Source organism: Cygnus olor, chromosome 3 (genome assembly GCF_009769625.2).
Source record: "Cygnus olor isolate bCygOlo1 chromosome 3, bCygOlo1.pri.v2, whole genome shotgun sequence".
NCBI classification, from domain to species: Eukaryota; Metazoa; Chordata; class Aves; order Anseriformes; family Anatidae; genus Cygnus; species Cygnus olor.
This window is the reverse complement of record NC_049171.1, coordinates 60,975,504-61,001,721: the sequence shown is the minus strand read 5'-3', so window position 1 is coordinate 61,001,721 and position 26,218 is coordinate 60,975,504. Positions and strand designations below refer to the sequence as shown.

At 35.4% G+C, this 26,218-nt stretch overlaps 1 protein-coding gene across 6 annotated transcripts in view; it reads left to right on the top strand.

The window, feature by feature from the left end:
• The window catches only part of AHI1 (Abelson helper integration site 1), a 94,444-nt gene that overhangs the window by 62,330 nt on the left and 5,896 nt on the right, over window positions 1-26,218 (top strand). For 5 of the 6 annotated variants that reach the window (XM_040552606.1, XM_040552608.1, XM_040552607.1 and 2 more), the window contains 4 exons: window positions 6,264-6,322; window positions 11,551-11,616; window positions 13,906-14,068; window positions 15,476-15,576. In XM_040552606.1, coding sequence (XP_040408540.1) covers window positions 6,264-6,322; window positions 11,551-11,616; window positions 13,906-14,068; window positions 15,476-15,576 — 389 coding nt within the window. The remainder of the gene's footprint in view (window positions 1-6,263; window positions 6,323-11,550; window positions 11,617-13,905; window positions 14,069-15,475; window positions 15,577-26,218) is intronic. The other variant, XM_040552610.1, reaches the window with a different exon arrangement.

The window sequence follows — 26,218 nt, the reverse complement described above, 5'->3', positions numbered from 1 at the left end:
AGCTCTTCTGCAAGGGTGTACTTGGTCATTTGGGCTGGGGAATCAGAGACAACCAGATGCAGTAGCCATAGATAACTGTATCAGTCCTTGGATAGGAAAGTTACTGTGTTTAAGCACATTAGACCATCTGTCTTGCTCAGTTGAGGAAGAACGTGACCAACTCTCGGTTTGCAAAGCCAACTTTCTCCTAATACCTGGAGTTGGTGCATCTGCTGGAAAATCACTTGGTGTTGTGGAAGAAGCAGCAGCAGTATGTGTGGAACTGCATGGTACTGAATTGTGTAACTCTCTGAAGTTAGTTTTCTGGGTAACTGTTTTTAAGACCAGCATTTAGTAAACAATTGGTAAAAAGATAAATATTGCATACTTTCTGATGGAAAGCTTATATCCTCCTGTGCAGATTTTTCTGTATAGTGTAGTATTTTGAGTGTCATTCACAGTCTGATCTATTGACATATGTTTCTAAGTTTTGTGTCTTTTGTTGGTTTGTGAGTTTTCATAATACTAATGGGAATGGGGAAAGGAAACAAAAAGATGTTATGCCTTTCCCCACCTGTCAGCACAGCTCTTAATTGATTTTTTTTGTCACTGACACCTAGATCACTCTCTACACTAACTAGAGCAGTGACATCTGGCAGCTGTAAAGCTGGAGTTTCTCTCTCTCTCTCTCTCTCTCTCACACACACACACACACACTTTTTAAGTATATAAAATGAAAACAGTTCTCATATCTAACGGGTATAATAAATGAAGTTTATATATATATATTTATATTGTAGAAAGTAAGACAATAAACAGAGGGATTTTATTTGTCCTTTATGCTTTGTTTTTAAATGGATAGATATAGGTAACAAATTGGAATCCCATTTAGAAAATGATCCCAGGATTGAGGTGATGAATTGGTTGCTCTGAAAGAAAACGTAAGTGGGGAAAAGATGAGGAGAGGCTAGTAACAACATGGGCTCACCTGTCATTGGGTAGAGTTCTGTGAGTCTGCAGAATATATTGCAAGAGCCATGTGGGTGTTTGCAGAAGGCTGCATTCAGTAGTGATGCCATCACAGCACTTCGCATGTACACTTAAATATATAGCATGTCAGAACAGTCTGTTTTGAGAATATACGTGGAAGATACAGGCTCTGAAGAGAATTAACCATTTCCTTTGGCCTCAGACTAGTTAAAAATAAAACAATATTTTAGAAAGACTGATAAAAATAGTCAATTCAGAGTAAGGCAAGGAACAGCTTTTGAAAGAGGTTTTAATGCTTTACAGCTTCAGCTGAATGTGTTTCAAAGTGGTTTTAAAAGCGACGATACAGATTAAACTCTGTTTAAACAAATTTCAATACATTTTGGTCCTAGCTATTTTCCGTTCAGTTTAGAATACATTGAGAACCATAGGAGCTAGACTAAGTAATTTGTAATAGAATTTGAAGTGAGTGCTCACCTACAGTGTTGGACGTTAGTAATAACGTCTGTTTTGCTGGTAAAATGAAAAGGTACGTGTGTGTTCAATGAGTGCATCCTTTCCTTTAGTTTTATGTGAACTGCATCTGAAGATGTTTGTGGTGGGTTTTGAAAGTATTTGTGATCTTGTGCTTAAGTAAAGGAAAACAGTTTCTTATCCAATATATAAACAATTCTTTTATTTAATGAATTCTGTTTGATCTGTTAAAGCATAATTATTGTGAGGATAAAGCCTTTGAGAGAAGTTTAATATGTATTTATATCATTACAAAATGGTCTTCTTTCTCTTATACAATACCTAGCTTGGAAAATAAAGTCCCAGAAAGAACTGAGTTATACTGCTCTGAAAACTTTTATTTTAAAAACAAACAAATAAAAACCTTTTTCTTGAAACCTGAATTAAAGATTACACTGCGTACTTAAAGATCTTGTCGCAAAAGTCATACTTTTGATTAGGTGACTCTGCTGAAAACATAATTGTTTACTAGAAATAGTTGTAAAGCCACAAAAGGTGATTGGAAAAGGGGATGAGCTGATACACACGTATTCATCGTATGTTTCAGATGCCTTTTTTTTGAGATGTTTATTGTTTATTTGGGTATATTTTAACCATGCTATGTTGCAAGAGGCCACAATATAAATTACAAGATGTATGTCTGCAATAAGAAATGCTATTTCTTAGAAGCAGAGTTTATTTTCATGTCTTTCAGGGCATTTCTCTTTTTTTCTTTTTAAAGACAAAATTAATAATGTGAAACTGGAATAGATAAGATTTCTTTTTTTCTCTGTATGCTTTAGAGGGGTTCATCACCGAAATAAGCTGGAATATTACCTTCTTTCTGTTTTCTAGTTATTTATTTGTTCAGTGGTATTGTTCATTGATTTTCTGAGGACTTTCCATGCTAAACCTTTGTGTGATTTCACTAACTGTAGATTCCAAGAGATTGGAATTATCAGAGATTTATGATGCAAAAATACTTTTATTGATTTACAGAATTAGTTTATCAAGAGAATTTCATGAAGGGAGAAAAACTACTCTTTTGAAAAGTTAATAAAAAAAACCAAACACGAGAATTGTCTCAGCCTCTGTTAAAAGAGGATTTTTTCACATAAACATTTCATATTAGGTGGTCGTAGGTACTCCAATATGATAATAGTATAATCATGTGACTACCTAGAAGGACATTTTGTCCCTGTCCTAGCTCTCTTGCTATTACTTTAGAACAAATGCAATAACTAAAGATGCTGCTGTTTAATAGGAAGTGTTCTCAATTAATTGCTAGTGCTATTTTGGAGGCACTGTTGTTATCATTGTTGTGAAATACAAGCTACTTCCTCATTTAAATTTCTGTATAAATCTAATCTGTGTGGAACTGAACTCATCTGCATCCGGTGTATTTCAGCCCAACTATTTGGAATTTGATCGCTTCACACAACATGCTTATCTAGAGTAGGGGGTAATATTTTTCTTCCAGTGAAAGCACACAATAAAACTGGGAACCTGGTAATGTGGACATGTGTTCTGGACAGGAGAACAACTACCTGGTTTCTATCTTTCCTCTTTAGTTGTGATTATACTGGCGGAGAATATATCACCAGAAATGGCCAGGGGACAAAGGATGCATTTGCAGTTCACTGTTTAAATTGTACAGGAAACTAATACAATTTGAGACTCCCCATCAAGGCAGCCAGCTATCCTGTTTCTCACAAGATATCAATTTGGTCGTCATTTACATAAACTCAGTGCATGCTTGGACTCGCAAAATAATAAGAGCTGTCCTGCTGTTAAATTGTGTCAATGGGGAAATTCTGGTCATATAAGAAAAAGCAATAGCACCTATCGTTTTGAGACATTTAACATCACATTTGGACACTAGCAGTAGGTTTTCCTAGAAGTGATTTATTCTTCTCATATAAAATACCTTGTGAAGGAGACCTCTGAAGAATCAGTGCAGAGTAATAGGAAATACAGCAATTCAAATGTTAATACTTTCACAGGAAAGATTAGCTTCTCGAGATGTACAGGGCGTTGAAGGTGACATCAGAAGCTGTTAAGAGAGATGATTGTTGGAAAGTTCAAATAAATCCTCTGAGTCAATAGAAGCACTTCCCCAGTAGTGATTCTGAAGCATCATTAAGATAAGACAGTCCAAAAAGACCTGGAGGAATGTGTTTTTTTCAGGTTTGACCTTACAGGAGATTTAATTACCTTTATCAGGCTAAGTAAAAGCCCCCACAAGTCATGGTGTTCTGTAAACATCATTTTTGGATGAAATGTCCTTCTGCAATCCTGACCTCAATTTCAGTACCTCGGTACAGTAGTTGGAAAGTTTGCCCAGCCTGGATCAGAGAGAATTGAAGCAAGCACTGCTGAGGCTGTTAGTCACACCTGCTCGGTGTCATTTACATGCTTCATCAGGCGTGGAACCATGTCAAGCCAATAACTGTGTAGCATTGCTTTAAAAATCTACTGCATCGTTTGAGAATGAAGGGATGGATTTCCTTGCTTGCTGAATGGACCTTGTTTTGTGAATGAGGGAGGTTTCAACTGTGGTTTTTAAATGTCAGTGTCATCAATGTGAAGGCTAATAATGCTTGATAGCTGAAAACAACCAAGGATAACACTAAAGAACAGTCAGGGGTAACCAGATCACGATCAATATGAACAAATAGCATTGGCTCTGTGGAGCACAGAACACTTGAAACCGAGTGTGCTGTGCTCTGGTCAGCATTTGCACCTCAAGCAAAGTAATAGGAATTCCCTGCTTGCTTTGAAAGAAGGCTCTGCTGACAGGAAATGCTAAGTCACAACCAGTGCTAGATGCTAGAATTCAGTACAGTATTCCTTACGTCTTTGAGTTACAAATCTGCCTCTTTCCTGTGCTTGCAGCAGAACAGGTCTGCACTGCCTTTATTCAGGTTTTATGGTTAGACTGATATTCCCCCAATTAAGTCTTCACTTGACAAGCGGCTGCATATAGAGGCCCACGGGAGTACTCACATAAATACAGTCCTGAGGTACTCAGAGGTAATACATCTTTCTCCACAGGAGAACAAGAAAGTAATTGGTGTTACTGTTTTAAAAAAAAAAAAGGGGGGGGGGGGCATTTTTATTAAACTTGGAAGATTTTTCTTTCAAATAAGCAATTGATTTCATGATATGTTTTTTACAACTTTTACCTTAGAATGGATTTATGTGAACTGGCATAGACACTACAATTATCCAAAGGGAAAAATATTTTTTTTATCGTGCAGATATTTTATTAGTCTTGAGTTTGAACTGTTTTTAATCAAATAGTTGATATGACACCTGTATGCAATAGTATATCCATATGTATCTATGTATGACTACACAGATAGCAACGTTAGTAGGAACACTGATCTTTGGTGTTAGTGCTGAACAAATGTTTTGGCAAATAACATACTTGAAGAAATGTAAGCTTCAGGTCTCCCATCTTTGAGTGTCAGTTGAATTCAGAACACAGTTTCTATTCTTGTCTCTTTTCCTCTTCCACAAAGAGTGGAAATTAATGAAATAAAAATTAAAGCAAGCCTTTCAAAATGAAGAATTTCAGAATTTATACAAACTTTTTTTTAAATGATTAAGATCACATTTTTTAGTTCATATACTAGATTTAAAAATTAATTATTGTACTTATTTAGGATTTTTCACAAGTAAAAAAATATTGACATACAAATGATCTGCAGGAGCATGGCTTAATTATGATTGTTTGATCTTGCATCTTTTATTATATTTGGAAATATCTAAATATCTTAATGATTAAACATTTATGAGTAAATCTCCTGTGAAAGTCTAAACCACTAGGCTTTAGAAAGTATACTGTAGGTGGAATTGTGCAAGCTTCCCTATGGAGCTGTGCCAGTACATGGGAATCTGAATCTCAAAAATCCTCTTTATTCATATACTGGGCTCCTTAAGAGTAGGCTTTTGGAGTGGTAAATGAAAATGAGTTTTCAGAACTCATTCGTGTTCGAAAACATAGCTTGTTTCAAATCTAGTGTCTCACAGAGAAAATCCAGTGAGCTTAACTCTGTGTTGTCTGGCATCACTATACTTGAGAAAAGAAAAAACATTCTCCAGTGAAGCAGTAGCATTTTTCATTGTCGTGTTCAACAATTTTCAGATTTTTGTATCTTTTTAAGATGTTTTCTTAAGTATACAGCTGAGGAGACCAATAACAAAAAGGTAAATCCATAAGTGATGAAAGGATTTTCCTGGGCTTAGTAGTTAACATAATAGTTTGGAAATAAAAGAATTTACAAGTACTTGTTCAAATGCACTATGTTGAGAATGAATAAAATAAACAGCAAGATGTGTTGTGATAGGAACTCAGATGATCAAAGGGAACTACTGAATAGGCATAGTTATTCTTTCAGATAAAATAAGGAAGTAATTCCTTTGAGAGTTTTTGTGATCGTTTCTGTTGGAAAACTTTGTATGCATTACTTGGAAATTCAATGAAGAGAAAAGCAATACAGGCTAGATAATAGTGTCAGCTCTGAGCACGAGGTGGCATGTGGACATAGTTAGAGCTATTTCTCCAAATCATTTGAATGGAAATATTGGATTAGTTAACCTTGTGTCAGGTCTGTTAGTTAAATAAACCCTCCAACTGTTCCTGACTGAAGGATGCATAGTTGCGACTGAAAGATGCTGCTGCTTTTCATTAGAATTTTGTCAAACATATCCTGCTAACATAATGATTTTAAAATAAAATGGTTTATTCGGTGGAAAAGGATAACAAGCAAAAAATTCACAGCCTTTTCTTTTCACAGGGTGTTTCAGCCCAGTAGGAAATCCTCTTAGCGGAACACTATTGGGTAGAATACAGACGGTAAGGAATTCTATCTTTGCATTTTTTTTAAATTGATGTTTAACTTTAAAATGTCATTATTCACAAGTTCTTATTGTAGAGAGGTTTTTTTTTTTTTTTATCCTGTCTTTATTCACAAAAGAATTCAAGCAAATTGTCTGCAAGGGCAAATAAGGTTCTGCCACTGCTAGCTGGTAGAGAGATCAGATATCTGCAAATTAAAGCTTTATTTTTTTCAAGTTTTACTTTTTGTTATCTAGAAATAAATAAGCCAAAATCACAGTCCAGTATTATTGATTCTTATTAAGAATATGGGCATCGATGGGGGAGAAAAATGGGACAGTATCTTGAAATTTAATCCTGTTTTTACTATTTACTCATATTTCATCTTTTTGTAACAAGTGACATCACAGCTATCCTCTGTTAATTTAATTGCTTATATGTAAGTATTGATTGGAAGCATACAGTAATGTTATTTTTTCCTTTATTATATTTCTTGTTTCCTGATCACTGTAATAAAAAACCAGCAGGATCTGTAAATGCCATTAATTCCAACTACACACTTGATAAACCTGGATTAAGCATGGAGGGACTCATCAGATGATGGAAGAGTGAGTGGTGGTCTGGACATTGAAAGTGTAGGGAGCTCTAGAAGGCTGGGCCTGTTGTACAGGACATGTTAGTCCTCCCTGCCCCCATGTACAGAATGTCTGCATTTAACATTCTGTGTTAATTGTATAGTGATTGCAATTTTTCAGAGAAATGTTAGAAAATGACATAAATTAACATGGATTGTTTATAGTTGTTTTACAGTTTGAGGTTTGGGGTTGTCTTTTTTGGACCTGCATCATTTAATAGAATCTGTTAACAGTAGGCTTGTAAGGCGCATAGGATTCACCAAAAATTTTTGAAAGTTCAGTTTTCCATTGCTATTTCTTTTTTTGTCTAATTGGTTCTTGTTTATACATTTTTGACTTATAAGCCATCGCTGTCTAATTTTTAGGAAAAATGATAAATTATTCAACGAGTATTTTAGTGTTCTCTTTCACAGAAAGCTTTATAAGCATTTATACGATCAGCTGTTTTGGTAAATACTAAATATTTTTTCCCTGAGGGTTAGATTAAGGTTTTGAGTATTTTAGTTACATTTTCTGGTATATAAATAATAATATGCCAAAATATGTATATGTTGTTAGTGCAGATAAATTGATTTGTTCATATCAAGAAAGGAAAATAGTAACAAATGACAAAACAGTTGAAAAGGTTTTGAATAATTTTAGGAGCTGGAGTATTCCACATACATCTGAATTGATCTTTTTTTCCCTTTTTTTCTTTTCTTTCCTGTCTTTTTTCTTTTTTTCTTTTTTTTTTTTTAATCCCTGTGGGCTTTACTGCAGCAGCTGTGTTTGCATTTCTGTTTTCTGTTTGTACATTGTAGGTTTCAATAAAGTGCAGCCTGGCACAGGTTATTGTTTTTTTGTTTTTTGTTTTATTTCCTCTAGGCAGATTATAGATTCCCATGCTCATTAAATATTGAAAGGCTGTAATCAAATAAGGATTGTAGTCATCTGAAGCCTAAGGAAGTATCTTTACACTAGTTTTGTGATAGCAGACAGATTAATTAAGACCAAAGAAGAGTACATTATTCTTAGCAGCTAATGCTTTTAGAATCATTTTAATTTAGCTGTTAATACTGTCCTTGTACTTCTGTTTCCTGTAGACTAAATTTGTGCAGTTAAGTGTCCTGAGCTCAGCATGTGTTGACAATTAATTGGAACAGAGAGCAAGAACAAAAATATGACAGTGCTAACAATATTACATTACTTTATGTTAACTCTCAGCTTATTTTGTGTTTCGTTTAAAACTTCAGTTCCTGGAGTAAAGAGATTACATGATGTTCTTAGGGAAGGAGAGGATTAAGTAAATTTCTAACACTTGGCTTCATAAGGAAAAATGAAAACAACAGAGAAACTGTAGAAGCTCACATTCCATAAATTTTAAAAACGCTTTCAGTATTATCACATTTTTAAGCCAGTCATGTTGTTGTGGTTTTTTTTGTTTGTTTTTTTCCCAGTGTTGTGTGTTCATTTCTAATTTTCTGTTCTTAAAAACAAGCAAAAGCAAAGCCACCACCACCAAAAAACCTTAGTCTCAGAACCTCAGGTGTTAAGCACTGAGGCACGGATCTGTTGACCAGACAAGGGAAGCTGTAATACACATTCTCCGTGTCCTTGCTGGAGTGTCTGCACAAGTCATACTCCCGGTTTCTCTTCCACTCTGGCAGAGAGAGGTACAGGGAGCTGGAGAGAACCTGTGGCACTGTGCAGCATTGAGGAAAGAGACGTTTGTCCTTCTTTGTGTCACCGAGTCTCTCCCTCTGACAGGAAGCGGGCAGATACTTGTGGTACTTGAAGTATATTTGTTCAGTGCTGGAAATGAACTGCTGAAATTTTTCAGAAAAGGCAGTAAAAAACATATCACTTCTTACTCAGTGCTGCTTCTTTTAAGGTCACGAATGCCCTCTGATGCCCAAATCTTGTTGGCCACCTGAATCTGCCTGAATATAAAAGCAAAACCTCTGTTACCACAATCACTGAAAATGCCCAGTTAAGAAGAAGCCATAAATATTTTAATTAGTGCTATTAGTAGGAATCAGTGACACTTGATACAGCAACTTATTTACCAGGTGATTCTTACCTGCAGTGCTCTCTCGTATTAGTTATTAAAACATTTTTTGTTCATTTTTGTTAGTAAAACCGAAGCTTTAAGTGGGCCTGTTGTGGATAACCGATATAATGCTCCATGGTGTGGAGCTCTGAAACAACTGCTGGATCCATTTGTCTTCATCTGAGGATGTTCCTTATGCTAAAAGCTTCTCACAGTTTTGTCTGAGCCAAATCAATGTGACATGGTGGGCTTTTTCAGCAAGCATTTTATTCCGTTTTCTCACAGATGGTTTGCCTCACAGTAAGACCAGCTCCTTGGAGCATAACTATAGACCCCATGTCTGTATGGATGCAAGAAGAGGATTAACTGGCTTCCATCTTGCATTAAAAAAAGAAGACATTAATATTACATTAAGAACAGTGTATTTGTACACTTCAGTACACCTGTTGCTTTTTTGTAAGCCTGAAAATGTGGCTTAATCTTTTGATATGGCATTAAAAAATCTAATGTTTTTAGACTGAAATGCCAGTTGTTTTTGCTGGGTGGTTTACTACCAGAGTAACTGGTAGTTAGGATGTTTGGTAAATCACATAGCGTGGCAGAGCCGGCTCCGGTACTACACAGGGTTAGCACGCTTGTGGTAAGCAGCCGCAGGCAATTCCCCAGTTCGTGTTTCAGCTGCCACAGGGACTGGAAGGGGGATGTATGGGCAGCCTATGCCGTGTTTCATGTACCTCTTTAAGAAGAAATTCTCTGGATTGGTGTTGCCTTAAAAGTTTAACGCAGTATCTGAGAACATTCAGCATAGTCTCAGGATGATTCATGGATTTTAGCTTGTTATTTCCAAACAACTTGCTCCCTTCGAGGTCTTCTTACATCGAGTGTTTGAGAGCACATAAATACTTTATTAAAAAAAAACAAAAAGAGTCAGATTGAGACACAATAAATGGGGCAATGTGAGTACCTGAGCTAGATACCTAAATAATACTACTAATAATTCTGATGAATCATTTTTGAGCAACAGGAGGCACTCCCATCCCACAGGCTAAGCACATTGCCTGCACAGTTCTCTTAACCTTGAGAATGAAAAATGAGAATTAGCTGAAATGTGGAAGGCACTGCTAGCTACCGGTAGACCATTGATCAGACCTCTTACTCTGAACTGCGCTTCCACTGTTCTTTGTTCAAAATTTGCTTATCAAATCAGGCAGGTTTGTTTTTTTGTTGTTGTTTTGTTTTGTTGGGTCTTTTTTGTTTTGTTTTTTTTGTTTTGTTTTTGTCCTCTGTGTATACACACAATTATTCAGAACTCTAGGTGGTAGGCTTAGATGTTCTGGTAAATTATAATAACTGAGTGCAACTGTTCACTTTTGTACTGCATTCATCAGTATGCACTGTGTGTGTATCTAACTATTGTGACGCTGCCTAAACAATCTGGAGACAATATGAAACCTTGGTTTGCAGGAGTATAAAAGATTTCTTTCCTGTATGGGATAAGCATAGCTAAGTTAAGAAAACAACGTGTAAGGGCAAGAATCTCTGTCCTACAGAATGCCATTTATTCTGTTGAAGATTGCAATAATGATGTTTCTTGAATCATCCTAATATAAATAGATAATAAAGGGAGCAATATATTTTAAGTACATTTAAAAAAAAAAAGAGAAAAGTTAATGCAAAAGACAGTTAAATGGGCTCTAAAATATGAAAAAGTAGTATGTTGGATAGAAATTCTCAAATATCAATGTTGTTTATAACATGGCACAATCTGTTATAGCTGGAAATGTTGTTTACTCCACAATATTCACATTTGATTCTTCTAAAATATTTTAATTGCTATGTAGTATTTCTATTCCACAATGTAGTTGGTATCCTTTGATGCACGCAAAATCTAGGGGAAACTGGTTTCCACATTGTGAAAATAGGCCGTTGGAAAAAGTTAATTTAAGCAACCAGCAAAGTTCAATCTCTTCCATTGTTCTGATTTCTCTTCTGCTAATTTTCACTGTATTTCTGTTTTATATCTCGCAAATGAAAGGCTCTGTTTTTTGACAGAAATCAAATTTTTTAGCTACTGGCACACCCTAATTATTACATTTTATATATGGTATTCCTTTGACTTCATTGGAAGTCTGAAGAGTAAGTGTCAAAGATGGAGCAATTAGAACTGAATGTGAAAGTATTAGTTATGTTAAGACCAACCTGAAATTCTCCATTACATGAAAGTGACATCTTTTGCATACCAGTTCAGAGCTAAAGTTAACTGCAACAATTTCTTAAACATCTACTGTATTATTTTCAGTGCAGACAAGCTTAGACTGTGTAATCATCAATCCTGTCCTCCCACATGTTGTCTTTAGCAGAGTGCACATACTTGAAAAACTTAGTGAATATATTCTAAACATCTGTATAGTCAATATTACTCATGGTTGCTCAACATCACTTCTGCTTTTTCTTTTTAAAAAAAGTATTTTTATTGTAGTTTTTTTTTGCTGCAGCAGCAGATGTGACAAATATGGAAAATACTTAAAATTCTAGTATATTAAAATACTTCACGTTAAAGTTGAAATCATTTCTTCTTCTAGAATGATGACTGCCTAGCTGCACTGGGGGAAAGAGGAGGAAACAGTTGCCCACTCAGGCAAGAGACAGTAAGTATTATGTAACTTTTTGCATTATCTCCATTACCTGTTGCACAGCATCTGTGCTTTTGAAAACTTCTTTTTTAGCATGATCCCAATGATTTTTTTGCCACTCTAGATTATCCTTATCAACATGTTCATAACCACCATTACCCATGTTACTGCTGTTCTTATATCACTCCTGAAAAGTCATTTCGTAAAATGTTGATGGATGTAGATTTTTAACTTCTTTTTACTTGATTTGGACCCAGACAGCATTTAACACGTATCTGAATATCACATCAGAAGAAATTCCATTGCTTTGGGCATAATTGTGAGGCTTTTATATTCTTCTTTGATCCAGAGATGCATTTCCTGTATCCCCCTCATGCTCATTTTCTGATCATTTGTCTCCAGAGAATATAACGGCAATTTCCACATTTCTTTTAAATTTTCAGGCTTGCTAAACCAGTTGTGGTACAGGACACATTGGTATTTTATTTTTTTATTTCTGGGAGACAGATTGCGGTGCTTGCTTGGTTGGTTTGAACTGTTTGTTGGCAGTGTTTCCATGTTACTGAATTTTTGTAATTTTTTCCAAACGACAAAACATTTACACTAAAACTGCCTTGCAAAAAGGCACAGCAAAAAGAAGTATTTATTACTCTGCCTTTCATTGGGTTTCATTCTGCTAAGTAATTAGTGCTAAATTCCTTTTACCTTAAGTGACCTTTCATAGTACTATCACTAAGGAAACCTTTGCCATTAAGCTGAAGTGGCTACTGTTATAGCACCCCTTACTGGACATCATAATTTAAGCTTCCAGTTCTGCACTGCTTCTGTATGGTGCTCTGTAGTGTGTTTTAATTTGGTTCTGTTCTATTCCGTAGTTCATATTTCTATACTGTCAACATCACCTGTAGTTGTATTAGCTTTGTTAATGCAGGGAGGAGAATTATGACAAAGGATGGTCATTGTTTAGCTCCTTCATGTAAGCTCATGATTACTGTTCACACATTTAGATGTATTTCCTGTCTACTGACAGCTAAGTTGTTTGTTATTAATGCTTTGATGCTGACCAGCTCACAAATTACCAATTCAACTTTCAATGGTAGAAACATTTTCATTTTTTCCCATTCATAAGTGATTCATCAGTGATGTGCAAGTATTTTCATACAATGTCATACAAATGACATTGGTTACATTTTTACACCTATAACTTGTAGGTGATCATACTGAAAATAGAAATACAAATATGAAAAGCACTGTACAGATCAGCAATTTTAGGATTTAAATGCATTCATAGGTAATAAAAGGAAGTTTACTCCAAATCCCTATTTTCATAATGACTTTGCTGTCTTTAATCCCCTATTCTTTCTATCACTCCCTAATAATCTCTGTTTCTGACCTGTCTATGATTTCATAGGGGGACCTGAGGTGAGGATTATATGTAGGGAAATAGTGTTCTTTTTGTAAAATAAGTCATAATTCTGATTTCCACTTATGATGAGGGAAGTGAGCAATTCCCTTATTCTTTCAGTTCACTTCTTTTCATTTTTTTCTGACTCTGAATTTGTCAGGACAGATTTTTGTTCATAGAACAGGGGAAATAAATAAGAAATTATGCTTGATATCTTCATATTCAGAGTAGAAAGCAGGCTTCTGGTAATGCATTATATGTAGTGTGCATGATGTTGACCACTGTTACCACTTTTATCCTGAAAAGTATTGTGTTTTTCAGTGGCAAATGGCTTTGTTATATGAAATGGAATATATACCTATTTTTTGCAGATATTTTTAAAATCGTATATGCAAATCCTTATTTCTAAACAAGCAAAAAAAAAAAAAAAAAAAGGAACCGATCAAAGCAAAACTTTGCAATGACATTTTTCCACTAAAATTTTCCTTCTGGTAAAACTGTAGCACTGGTGAAGTATTTGTTTGAACACATATGCTTCGTGCGCACAAAGTGGGATCTGAAGGTGGTGTAACAATTCTGAGAAAGTGAATGTATGAAGTGTTTTTTTTCCTTTTGCTTCACAAGTAAATTGCTTATAAAACTAACAGCTGCTGTTTTGAAGCTAATCTTAGTGAATTGAATGTTCTTAACCATTTCTACAATCCCACAGTCCTTTATCTTGCCTCTCCTGCTGCTTTCCCACCACCCCTGATCCCATTAGCAAAACTTGAGACAGCCTCAGCTTTTACCAAAGTGCAGCTTTGGTTTCAGCTGCTTTTCTGCAAGAGGAAGTGAATGTTGCGCTTTTTTCTCTGTGGCATGGTTGTGATAAAGCTGTGGTGCTCTTATCTCTCTTTTAGGTAGTGGCTCTTTATGACTACACAGCGCATCGATCAGATGAGCTAACCATCCATCGCAGTGACATTATCCAAGTGTTATACAAAGATAATGATAACTGGTGGTTTGGCAGCCTAGCAAATGGACAGCAAGGCTATTTTCCAGCTAATTATGTGGCTGGTGAAAGTAAGTTTACTGCTGTCTTCCTGGTATACCAATGTGGGTTTAACTGATGGTCCAAGATTTTACTATGCTGTACTGCTTATTATTCTGAAGATATGAATTTATGTAGCACACAGATGGCATAATGATGCCTTATTGTGATGCAGAAATTGTATAAAGTCAGCTAACCACTTAGCAAGTTGGCATACCTGACTTTAAAAGGTATTGACAATTAAACATTCCAGCTTATATAGTACTGCCTTGATTATCAGTTAACTGGATTGATTCCTCATTCTTTATTACATATAGCCACCTGGTTCATGCCCTGCCTTGCCAATGTTTTAGGACACATCTTAGCATTTTGCTGGCATCTTAGGCTTTTATAGGCAATATTGCTTAGCTCTAACTGGTTACCATTTGTAAAAAAAAAAAAAAATCCCTCCCTCAACTCTAATGCAGATTGCTCTGTTCCCAAGTAGGTGGATTTCCGTATGAAGCTATAAAAGAGCAGTGATGGTTAAATGTCATGTCTGAACATTGAACTTGCTACCAGGCCCTCGTTGTTAAAATGGTTTTGACTCAACTAATACAGCAAAAACTAAATGTAACTGAAAAAATAATATTGGAAGCATCTGACTGAGTCAGTTGATGTAAAGATGCTCAGTATTCTACCAGTTGTTAGTATTCAATTTATGTATATATTGTGTGGTTGCATGCTACAGGAAATACATTTGCTTTCCTAAACTATCTAGCTATCAGTTATACTGGTGTTTAGAAATCTTTTAACCCAACATTTCTCAAGATGTTTTCCCCCCATTTGCTAGTTCCTCCCACTATCTTCCAAGTGAACTCTAAGATTTCTGCCCATTCCTTAAAAAACTTGGACATGCTACTGTGCTAACTAGATGATGCTACTTAAAATAAGTTGAACTGGTGTCCTTACCCTTTGTCCTCCCCTCACACATCCTCTGCATTTTCTCCTTGCTCTCTTCCTTGCAAAATAAGCCAGAGAGCAGTCTCTAGGGAGAATCTTCAATAATGTCCTGTTGCTCTTGAGAAAGTTTTAACAAATGTATTTTGAGGTAGTTGGCCAACTTGGGAGCACAGGGAAGTGTATAATTTGTTTCAGTTGTTGACCATATTAATAATGAATCAAAAGAAGTATGAATTTTATTGCTGTTGCTATAGCCATTGTTCCTAGTCATGTAAATGTTTGATTGTTTTTATTACCTATGAATTTAAATCTAAGCATAAAGTTAATGGGCAAATTTTAATCAATTCAATCAAGTTTAGTTTCAAACATTTTTGACTAGTATTAGTTCACATCCCATTTTTGGTTAGATCATAATGTCATAGTTGTTCAAATAAAATAGATACTTCTATAATTCTTCCATGGCTCTCACAATGATGAATTATGAATCCTGCTTTCAGAAGAATATGAAGAACAGCCTTCAGGATTAGTATCGGATTCTGCTCCACTTCTGCCTGAAGGACCCACAGAAGCAAAGGAAGGTTCTCCAACACTACAAAAGGTAATAACTGAGAAGAAAGTTCTATAAGTAGTGGTAAAGTACATCCTTTGTATGCCAGGTGGACTGTATTAATTTTCCTTTCTTTTTGGAAAAAAAAATAAAAAATCTGATGCATAGACCTCATTCCAGTACAGCAGATTTTTTTTTCAGCAGATGGCTAATGTTCATTTCTTGTGTCAATTAAATATTCTACCTATTCTTGAACCATTATAAAGAGTGCCTAATCTGCCATTGAATCCAAGGTTGATAGAAGTGTCTAACAGTTACTAAATAGAAGTAACTTTTTAAGGAACAACATGGATTTGTCAAAAGCGACACATTTTCTGGCACTTGATTGTCATTCTTGGAATATGTACTGCCCACAGAATCTTCAAATTTTCTGCTATGAGATTTCCATATCTGTCAGGTTGCTAAAAGAACAAAAGCTGTGATGTTTTCTCTCAAGCATTTTCCAGTCCATATAGTACTTCCCTAATTAAGATACCCAGTATGATCATAAAGCCTCATTACCAGACAATGCGATATCCTGCATACAAACCTACTTATTTGTCAGTGGATCTTTCTATTTAAAAGCTGATGATGATCCTCTGATATGAATGACTGCTCTCATCCTGTAGGTTGCTCAGGAGGAGACTTTATAGTTTGGAGGAATAAAGGAAAGAAATACCAAGAAACCTTAAACAGAGCAGTATATTGGTTTTTCTGACTCCATCCCTTTTTCTTAATTCCAGGCGTAATTGTTTTTTGCTGTAATATGTAAGGTACTACTGAAATAGTACTTTTAGGGGTTTTCTCCTTGGTTAGTTATTTTTATCCCTAAAGTACATTTTAAGTAAGTAAACAAGAGTTTTTACCAACTGTTAAAGCTCTTGATCAGATATGAAGTCTCTCCACTCCCATAGTATACAGCTTTTGGGTTGCAGCATTGTTGTTTACGCATCACATGTTGTATTCCATGCAGAAACATTCCTATTTTTGTGATTTTAGTTAGAAGCTGGAATGCACAAAACAGCAAAGGAATAGCAGCCAGTTTTTAGTAACGTTAGAGAAAATGTACATGATGGAAAAAAATATTAAGGTGGTAGTTTTTGTCCAGATCTTTTGAAATACTGCCCTGTTCAAAGCAGGCCAAACAATTTTCACTTCTCTAGACAGAGAATCAGAAACTTACTAACTTTCTGTGTAGCTTATGTTCCCCTTCTGTGAAATAAAGATGATGATTGTCTTACACTGTAAAACAGCAAAGTAGTAATAGAAATGAGTTCGGCAACTGTTAGACTTTAAGAATTGTTTTATTCCAAAGTGTTTGTAGCCCTCTTAAGTATGCTTTCAGCAGCTACTCATTTAGTCAACTACTACTAATATAACCAATTTAAAGGGGATTTTTGTTCAGATTCCTTTCAAGTGATTTGACTTTTCTATATACTTCTCTAAAATTGAATTTAATACTTTGTCTGACTTACAGGACTCAAAGTATGCAGAGTGGCTTGGTTACTTTTTTTTCTTTTATCAGATGGTGTATCTTTGCTATGTAATATATTGTAATGTTGAAGGTTAAAACGCTCAAAGCCACTTCTATTAACCTACTTTGTGTAACTTTTTTTTTTTTTTGTATATGTGAATAGGGAGGTAACATTTATTAAATTATTTAGTACAGATTACTCACTTGGCAGTCTTGTTGAAGCCAACCGTCTTGTTGAAGCCAGCTGCTGTAAATTGAATGTTATGAGTGTTATGTTTCTAACTATACTTTAAAAATGAAATTAATCACCACATCGAGTAGTAATAATTAATCTGAAGTATCTGTTGCCACTTCATGGCTGAGAAACTAAAAGTCAAATATCATTGTCCCAGAAAGGCAAGGCTGCATTACTTCCAGATACATGCTTTCCTCCAAAGTCAGAGTGGAACAAATTCAGGAAAAATAACTTCATTACTAGAAAGCAGGAGGATTTCTTTTATCTGTTATCTATGTTGCTGGAGGCAAGAAGGGTATCACAGAGGGAATATGTTGCTATACTCACCCTGTTTCACACATACCCAGATTAGAAACAGGGGAAGAGCTGAGGTAGTTATTGTCATTAAGACTTGATCATTTTTGTCCTAATCCTTTTTTGTTTGTTTGTTTTAGTTTAGTAGAAATCTAGTTTGTTAATTAGATCAAAACAATTTTTGTGCACGCTAACTTACATTTGTCAGTTACAACCAATATTTGTTATTCAACTTTATAAGTCATTTTTGATTAGCTCTAGATTTTGTCAAGTGTCTGTGGTTGACATACTATTCTATCATTTTTGTATTACTAGTAGCTCTTCCAGTAACAGTTTTAGTAATGTTTCATCAAAATTTTCTTCACTGTGATTCTGCTGGCACTTTAAATTAAATTTACCATATCATTAATCATTAGTTTGAATTTTGTGGTAAAGCACATACAGTCCATACAGATATTCAAATGGTATAATGCATAAAGTATACAATAATAGTCCAAAAGCAGGCAGATATGTTGCTTTTCATCTTGTGTAGCATTGATCAACACCACAAAATCACCAGGGGTCAAGAAAAGTCATGAAACATTTTCAAGTGCTGGAGAAAATGGCATAAGAGATTGGTATAATGGTTACAAGTTAGATACTGTCAAAGAATGAGCAATGAAGAAGAGAGTACACCATAATACATGGTGTAGAGAGGTGAATTGGATGCAATCTTTTTTCCCCCTCTCCTGTTGTTAAACAAGAACAGGGAACATGAAGCTGAAATGGAACACATCCAGTATTTAGAGATGGAAATTCTTGTTTATGCCATGCTTAGTTATCTGGCAAATTAGCTACTACAAGACACTATTAAAACTTAGACATTCGGGGATTAATTTTTTTAATAAAAAGTGTAAGGCTGATGTAATGGCTGAGATTCTAAAAGCATCTAAATGAGTAGGAAACACAAATCTGGCTGCTGTTTTTATTTTATTTTATTTTTTTATTTTTTTAGGTTACACAAGTATTTAGCATACTTGCATATATGCTGTATAATTCACCAAAAAGATACTGAGCTGAAGTTACAGCAAATGAATTAAATCTCTCTGGAAAGCATGAGATGCCTTCAAGTGCAATGGTTTTACAAAAACTGCTGAGTGCTGCATAGACGAAACAAATGTCACTGAGCTGTTTGTCATAGTGAAGGAAAGTTCTATAGTGCTTTGACTTTAGGCAATACCAGATACTTCTGAGACTGCTCAGAGGACCACTGGGGGTCTGATCAGTTATGGCAGTTCCTGTGTTGCAGCAGTGACACAGCAACTTTTCTTCCTATTCCTTTCGGGTTTTTTCATTAGTAGAGCTGAAAGGAAATACCAATTTCTTTTACATGAGAAATATGAAAAATCATTTTTCTGTAATACCCTATGATTTTTATCTTGACAGAAAAGGAAGCATGTTTTCTTTGAAAATCCAGAAAATGTATTAAATAATTAAGTTGTTGCTTAAGTTGTTAAAACAGACTATAAAATATAACCGATATTTTTTGTTGTTGTGCTCTTTTTTTTGCCTTTTTCCACAAGCATACTTTCCCAAATACTTAGTTATATCCAGGTTTGATACATCTCTTGTTCTTTATGTATTTTTAAGGAATATTTAAATATTTAATTAAGACTGCAAAAATATTATTACTGTGGAAATCATCATAGCAGCTACTCATGAGATTTTGCTACCATACTAGTCTAAAAAGGGCACCTGAAATGCAGATGAAGAATACGGTAGTTTGAATCACAATACCAGATAATCTTATTAAAAATAGTTTTCCAACTGCGGATATTATAAGTACCTAACTATCTAGCTAAGCATCAGAAATTACGATGAGTGAATTAAATGGAATCATTAACATTTGAAGAGTGTGTAATACTTAGGGTCCAATATTAATGTTTGCAAATACAGGCCATTTTGTTGTAGTTCAAAGAGCTTTCAAAATGATTTCTACCATCAGCTTTGCATTCATAACATAATAATTTTATGCAAACCTCGTTTTCCTGCCTTATGAGTTACTTAACTCCCGAGCCACAAAATTAGGTCATAATCATGTTTAATTACAACATACATTTAAACTGCCAATAGAAATTTCATGGAGTGAAGCTCTCACTATGCTGTTGAAGAATTCCAAGTATTGGGGACAGACCTACCATCTGGCTGGTCCAGTAAATCTGCTGTTTTCAGGTGCCTTAAGCTGAATGCAGAAAAGACAGGAATTCAAATAGGTTTGTGCTAGAAATCAGAATTTGGGGTTTTGTAAAATTTTGGCAAGTCTGAGACATTTCAAATTCAATACAGTACCTTTTTTTTTTTTTTTTTTTTTTTTGGCCAGAAATGTACTGCTGTCTAAAAGCCTTGTGAACAGGTTTTATAATTTAGGTTGGCCTACCACTTTTTATGTGAAATGCCTCTAAAAAGATTCTGAATGTTAAGTATTTCAGTTGGGTTATATGGGAATAGTGGGAAGGAGTGATGGACAAAACAAAGCAGTAATTTAAAATATCAGTTAAAATCATAAGAAAATATTCTTCCTAGTATATTTATCTTTGAAAAATTAAGTCAAGGTGTAAAATAATGATCATAAGCATGAAAATAAATTGTTTACTTCCTAGAACTACATTGTTATTACATGGTTTGGATAATCTAACTAGAGATCATCAAAATTTGACTGTATGTATATTTAAACAAATTCTGAGATTATCACTGTGTTCACATAAATAATTCATGTTCTCACTCTTCTTTCCCCAGAGTAGGTTATAAGACAGCCTAGCATCTGTAAAATAACCTGCCAAGCTATTGAGGCTTTTCCTCTGGGCTTGAGCTCTTTCAATGTGGTTGGTTTTGTGGACTCACAATTCATTAATTATAACTAAAAATTAAAAAGCATAACAAAGTTACTCAACAGTATCTCCAAAAATACTAGCTAGAAACTTTGCTAGTTTCGTCAAAAATGTTAATTTTGTAGTTTGTTCTGATTCTGTTTCATTCTTTAATTGTGCCTTTCTTCAGGTTACTGGGAAACAATTCATTGACTGATCAACTGTTAGGAAAAGGAGGGACTGGAAAGATCTGAGAATCTGAGAAACATTTATAAAAATTAGCATGGTAGAATTTTTTTCAATCAATAGAGCTGAAGACTTTCAGACATCAGATGTGTGTCTATTTTGAAGATTCAGAAAGGTTGCAAACCCTCTAAAATGTGATATTCAATTGAATTAGAATGGTGAAGCTGATAATTCTGGGCTTCGTTCTTGTATAATGTGATTACAGATCTCTTCTAAAGGCATTGACACCTTCCGGGCTGAAAGATGCCGTGCATTTTTAGAATCAGTCTGCAAGGTTGCTGTGTGGTCTTCCTCAGCAATTATTGAATAGGCATAAGATAGATACAACTTCGCAAATCCTGGTAACTGTTTTGATTGTTCTAGAAGAAACCTTTCTTCTGACAGAAATTTACTATGGTACCATCTACTAGGAATAGACTATTTTCCTCAAGCAAAATCTGACCTTAACATATTTCATCTTTTTAGTTCTGTAGTTTGTTATTTTTAGATACTGTTTTCCCTTTAAAATGGAGCTTGTACTATTCAGATTGAATAGTATTAAGCATTTGTTTTGCTACTTCATTTGTCAGCTGGTAGCTCTTTCTTTTTCAGGTCCAAAACCACCTCTGTGGTTCCTATGAGTTCTGTCTCATAAATGTTTGTGCCTGTGTCTATAGTGTTATTTGAGTTATTGAAATAAAAGTTATTTGTTTAATAAGCAAACTAGTATCTACTGGGAAAAAGTCAAAGATGATATGACATCCATAGCCATTTGCTGTAAGTGACTGTGGTCTATTTAAAGATAGGAAGAATCAGGCTGAGACGCTGAACCGGCGAAGCAGAACCAAAAATACTATTGAGCGACGTTTATATTGTTAAGATAGCTCTCAAAAACAAGCTAACTTCTCTCTTCCCCATTGTTTTCTCCTCGGGTCCTCATAGCCTCTTTCTGAAGAGGATTGAACTATTTTTATGCAAATTTTAATGCAAAGCTGTAACCACAGATGAGTTCCCAGATGCCAAGACTTCAAGACCAAAAACACCTGTTCTGAACCATAGTGCTTCAGTCTGAAGCATCTTGTCTCCACTCTTCCTCCTCTTTATTTTGCTGTCTCTCAAACAGTCTTCCAGTGATTTGATTTCAGAGATATGGTATTTGTCAGTATTCAGCTGTGACACTTAAAATTATGATTTTCATCCACTAGATTTCCTGCAGGTCTCTCCTAGCTGTGAGCAGGCCCAGGATTTCGCAGTTTCAAAGACTGGACAAGGCGAAGTCCTCTGTGCCTGTTGCTCTAGCATTCCTAGATGCGGAAGCTAGTGAATGTTAGCATAGTCCCGAACACTTCAGTGGTTTAGCTGCTTTTCAAGGGAAAGATACAAATTCATTTCAATGTCTTTTATGTACACAGAGCTGCAGTTTTGTTAGATACTTGTAACTGAGGTAATAATTTTAGACATAGGGTTGACAATATGGTGATCTGGTTTAGATAGGTTGGTACTTAATATTAGAGAACTTTATATATATATATATATATATAAAATATATATATATATAATTATTGCATTTAAATAAGGTCAGGGCAAAACAAATCTATGCAATTCCACTAGCAAAGCTTCCTGTCAATTGTTGATTTAATGGGGAAATCTTTGGGTAGGTACAGAATAGGATGAGGGAAATAAGGAGTGTGGTGTGGTGTCACAATCATTTCTTCCAAACTTGACTCATTAGAAAAATTTTGAGAGGAGGCTTTAACATAGGTCTTGGGTGGTAAAGTATGTTGGTATAAATCATTTCATCCATGGACTGCAGTAGAAAACAAAATATAGACTTAATACAAAAAGAGTTTAATGTCCTAAAGACTAATTTAAAATACACAGACATGTTTGTTCTTGTTGTCTGTGATCCAATGAATCTTTAATTAGATGAGGTTCTGTAGAAACAGCTTCTATGGGAAAGTTTAGAGCATTTACTTTCATGGCTTGCATCACTAAAATAGAGGAAGAAAATAAATTCAGATTGCATGCACCATTCCATCCTGTCCATCTGCCTCTTAACCTGTCAGATTACCTCTCCAGACCTTGGTTATAGAAACAACTCTATGCAGCCTAGAGGAAAGTACTGCAAAAAATCTAGAGTTAGGATAAGACTTTGTCCTTGTTAATTCCTTTAGATGCACTCTGCTTCAGGTTTTCCTGTGAAGTGTGTTCTGATGCATCTGATTCTTTCCATGAATGCACAGGGAGCGTTTATTGCTTAAGGTACTTCTGTGGATTCTGCAACAGGGATCAGGAACTGAACTGTTTTTGTATACTTAGCCTTTCATTTATTTTATTTTTTTGTCTTGGTCACTTCTTGTGTAGAAACACCAACAGTATTAAGGATCAAAGAATCAAGGCCAAATGAACTGTACAGCAAGCGTGTCCTCTAGAAAAGGAAAGTAACACAGTAAACATGTCAGGCTTTATTACAATTTTTGGTTTTGTGGTAGTAAACAAAGCAAAAGAAACTTCGGGATGAACTGATGGTGTCTCCTGCATTTCTGGTGTGCTGTATTTTTCAAAGGGTGGAGAATTAGAATAAGGCAACAAAACAACACCACTCGTGGCACTGCACAAGGAACTCATATGTTGTACTGTGTTCAGTATTTGTTCTTGTGAACAGAAAAGTTCAAGATATGAATATTAATTACCTGACGCATTTACTGTATTTTTTGTTTAGAACAAACGCAGCTCTGGTAATTTGGTTTGAATGTTTAAGCTCTGCACTGTGGATGAACTTCATAGCTAACACCATGTTACAATGCAGAGTTTGCTGAATCTTAGTACAGACACATTGACAATAGTGGAGAGGTGTTCAGAGCTTCCCGTGAGATATGCCCATGCAAAATCAGAGGTCAAAGAGGTTTAGAAATGGGAAAAGGAGATAAGCAGTCTCCTCAGCCATACTCTAGAATTCTGTTGCCTGCTTCTTATATTAGCATGCCCCTGGTGCACTCTCCATATACAAGTGTTACTACAGCCTCATTAGCTGTATACCTCTTGCCTGCTCCCCTACCCTCCACTGCCTCATTCACTGTGCTCCTCCTGCTGCTTTCATCCTCTTGTTGCACCATCTAGTTAATGCACTGCCTTCTTGCATCTGCCCCCACCTCACCTATTCCTTCAGTACTATTACTGCTTGCCTACGTCGCTGGGATGGGAAATGTAGGTCGAGGACTGGGCTAAGAATGACGCAAGGATAAGTGGGATAGTGAAGAACAGAAGGTAGTGGCAGTGAGATCTGCTTCAAAAAGATCTTGTATCTGTGCAGTTCCTGCCTCATTAAGTGCTTGAAAGTTTGTAGGAATGAGGTAAGAAAGCTATCATATTCAAACAGTACTCTGGAGAATTGGGAGTCTGTCCCTATGTACCCTAGGAATTCTCATTAATTACCATGCCAGCTGAACACAGCTTTTCCAAGGTAGTCTAATTGTGTGCTCTTCTTTCCTTGGTACCCATGCTGAAATGCTGTGCTTGAATATATAAAAGCCTGTGTAACAAGTAGTTTTAAAAACAGATCATAGGAACTTTCAGTTAAGAAGCTTAATTTAGTGGGTATTTTAACCTCCTGACTGTAAAACAAGCATAATTTTTTGTGTTTTGGTGTTCGAAAGTATTTTAAAATGTAAGAGATGTCAGTCTTCTGTAGTGTCATTTAAGGGAATTCTGGCGGAATGGACTTTGGAAAGATCCATATTTAATTATAGTATTAGTACAATATAGAGATTGTCACATTAGCTTAAAAATGGAACATCAAAAAAAAAAACTAGTTCAGCATTGTTCACATAGGGTTTTCAGGGAAAAAATTAGTTCTGACTGCAAGTAAAGGGAGTGCCTTATTGTGTATGGCAAGGAGCTACAAGGTTACGAATGATGTAGGAAGTATTAGTTATTTAAGAGTCATTCCCTTTACATCAGTCACTTGTGTTTTCATATGAATGGCATTATATTTCTTCCTTTTGTTTAATTGTACCATTGACTTAGTCTAAAGTTATTGCTGTATTAACAAGAATTTTGTCTGTGAAACAGAAGATTTTTTTCCTAGCCCAGCCAATGCTACATTAGTACATTGTAATATGCTGATTTTTGTCTAAATTAATCTAGTAAACTGTTATTTCAGTAGACTAATTCTAATGACTAATGTTTGCACATGGTTGTTGTGGGCAGTGTGCTTAATATGATCAGTAAGTCAATGGGAGCTTGATCCTGTTTCTTCTAACTCAGCAGTAAAATAATATTAAACTAACAAAATAATACTAGGGAGCAAGACCAAGACAAAAAAGTTCAAATTTAATTAAACTACTTGCGTTGACTAGATTTTATTTTATTTAATTCCATTTTGAGTTTAAGAAAGTAATTAAACTCTTCAAGACCTAAAAGTGAGGTTTGGGAAATATGAGTTCTGTTTCTAGTACAGTCTTTATTTGTGTGTCAAGACAATTTTAATCTGTGCCTCACTTTACCCAGAATTAAAATTGGACAATAGCACTTGACAGGGAAATTTTAAGTGTTTTTTATTAGGGCTTTGAAATCTGCGATGGATAAATTTAGTGTCTGAAAACAGGGTATTTTCACTCTGTTTCAACATACTGAAACAAATGCTTAATTTATTTAAAAAAAAAAAAAAGGTTGTGAAGCAACCCATTGTTTTCTGTTTCCATTCTATGTAGAGTGACTATCACTAGAGTGATACCTTGCATATAAGGTCACACAAAATGAAATAAACAGTTGGCAGACTGAAGTGTCAAGAACTATCTTTTTTTCCCCTTTCTGTTACTTCCAAAAAATCCTTGTTGACTTTGTGGCTACTTTTTTAGATGCTGTGTTGTTGTCGGGCACTCTAGAGTTGCTGAATGGCACTCCCTTCCAAATACTGCTCATATTTTACCAAGCCTTTCCAGCGCAGTAACGTCAATAACTAGCTCTTTCCTGGAGCAATTCAAGCTGATACCAGAACATTAAACATCTTATTTACAAGCAAATGAGTACATCTATGCTTGGCAGAACTGAATGGGCTGATCTTTTTAACACCAGGGCCATCCGAGGAATTCAGGAACAATGTTTTGCTTTAGGCAGGCTATGAATCTGAAGCTGAACTAAAAAATCATAAGCATGGGCCAAGTTAGTTTCAAGCCCATTCTTCTCTTTAGTCCCTGAAAAATATTACTTTTTGGAAAGTACCAGATCTAATCTGTCCCTGCTTTCTCTGGCCTAGGGCTCTAGGACATGACACTTTTTCTCCAGTTTCTTTGTAGGGACCAGTTGCTACTGTCACAACAGCTGCCTGGATATAACTCCTGTTTTTCTTTCATGCATACCATACCAGACACTTAAAGAATGTAGCAATCCTGTCAACCTGAAGTCCACAACAGTTTTTCACCAATAGCATTGCGTGCTGTCCTGCTTTCCACAGTTGTTGTTTGTGGGTGCTCTGGAGGCCTGAAGTCCATGGCTGGATGTGTGTGTATGCCCTGTTCCAAAAGAGCAAATTCTGAGCGAGTCTGTCAGTTGTGTTGGCTTCTGTCCTCCGTGAAAATT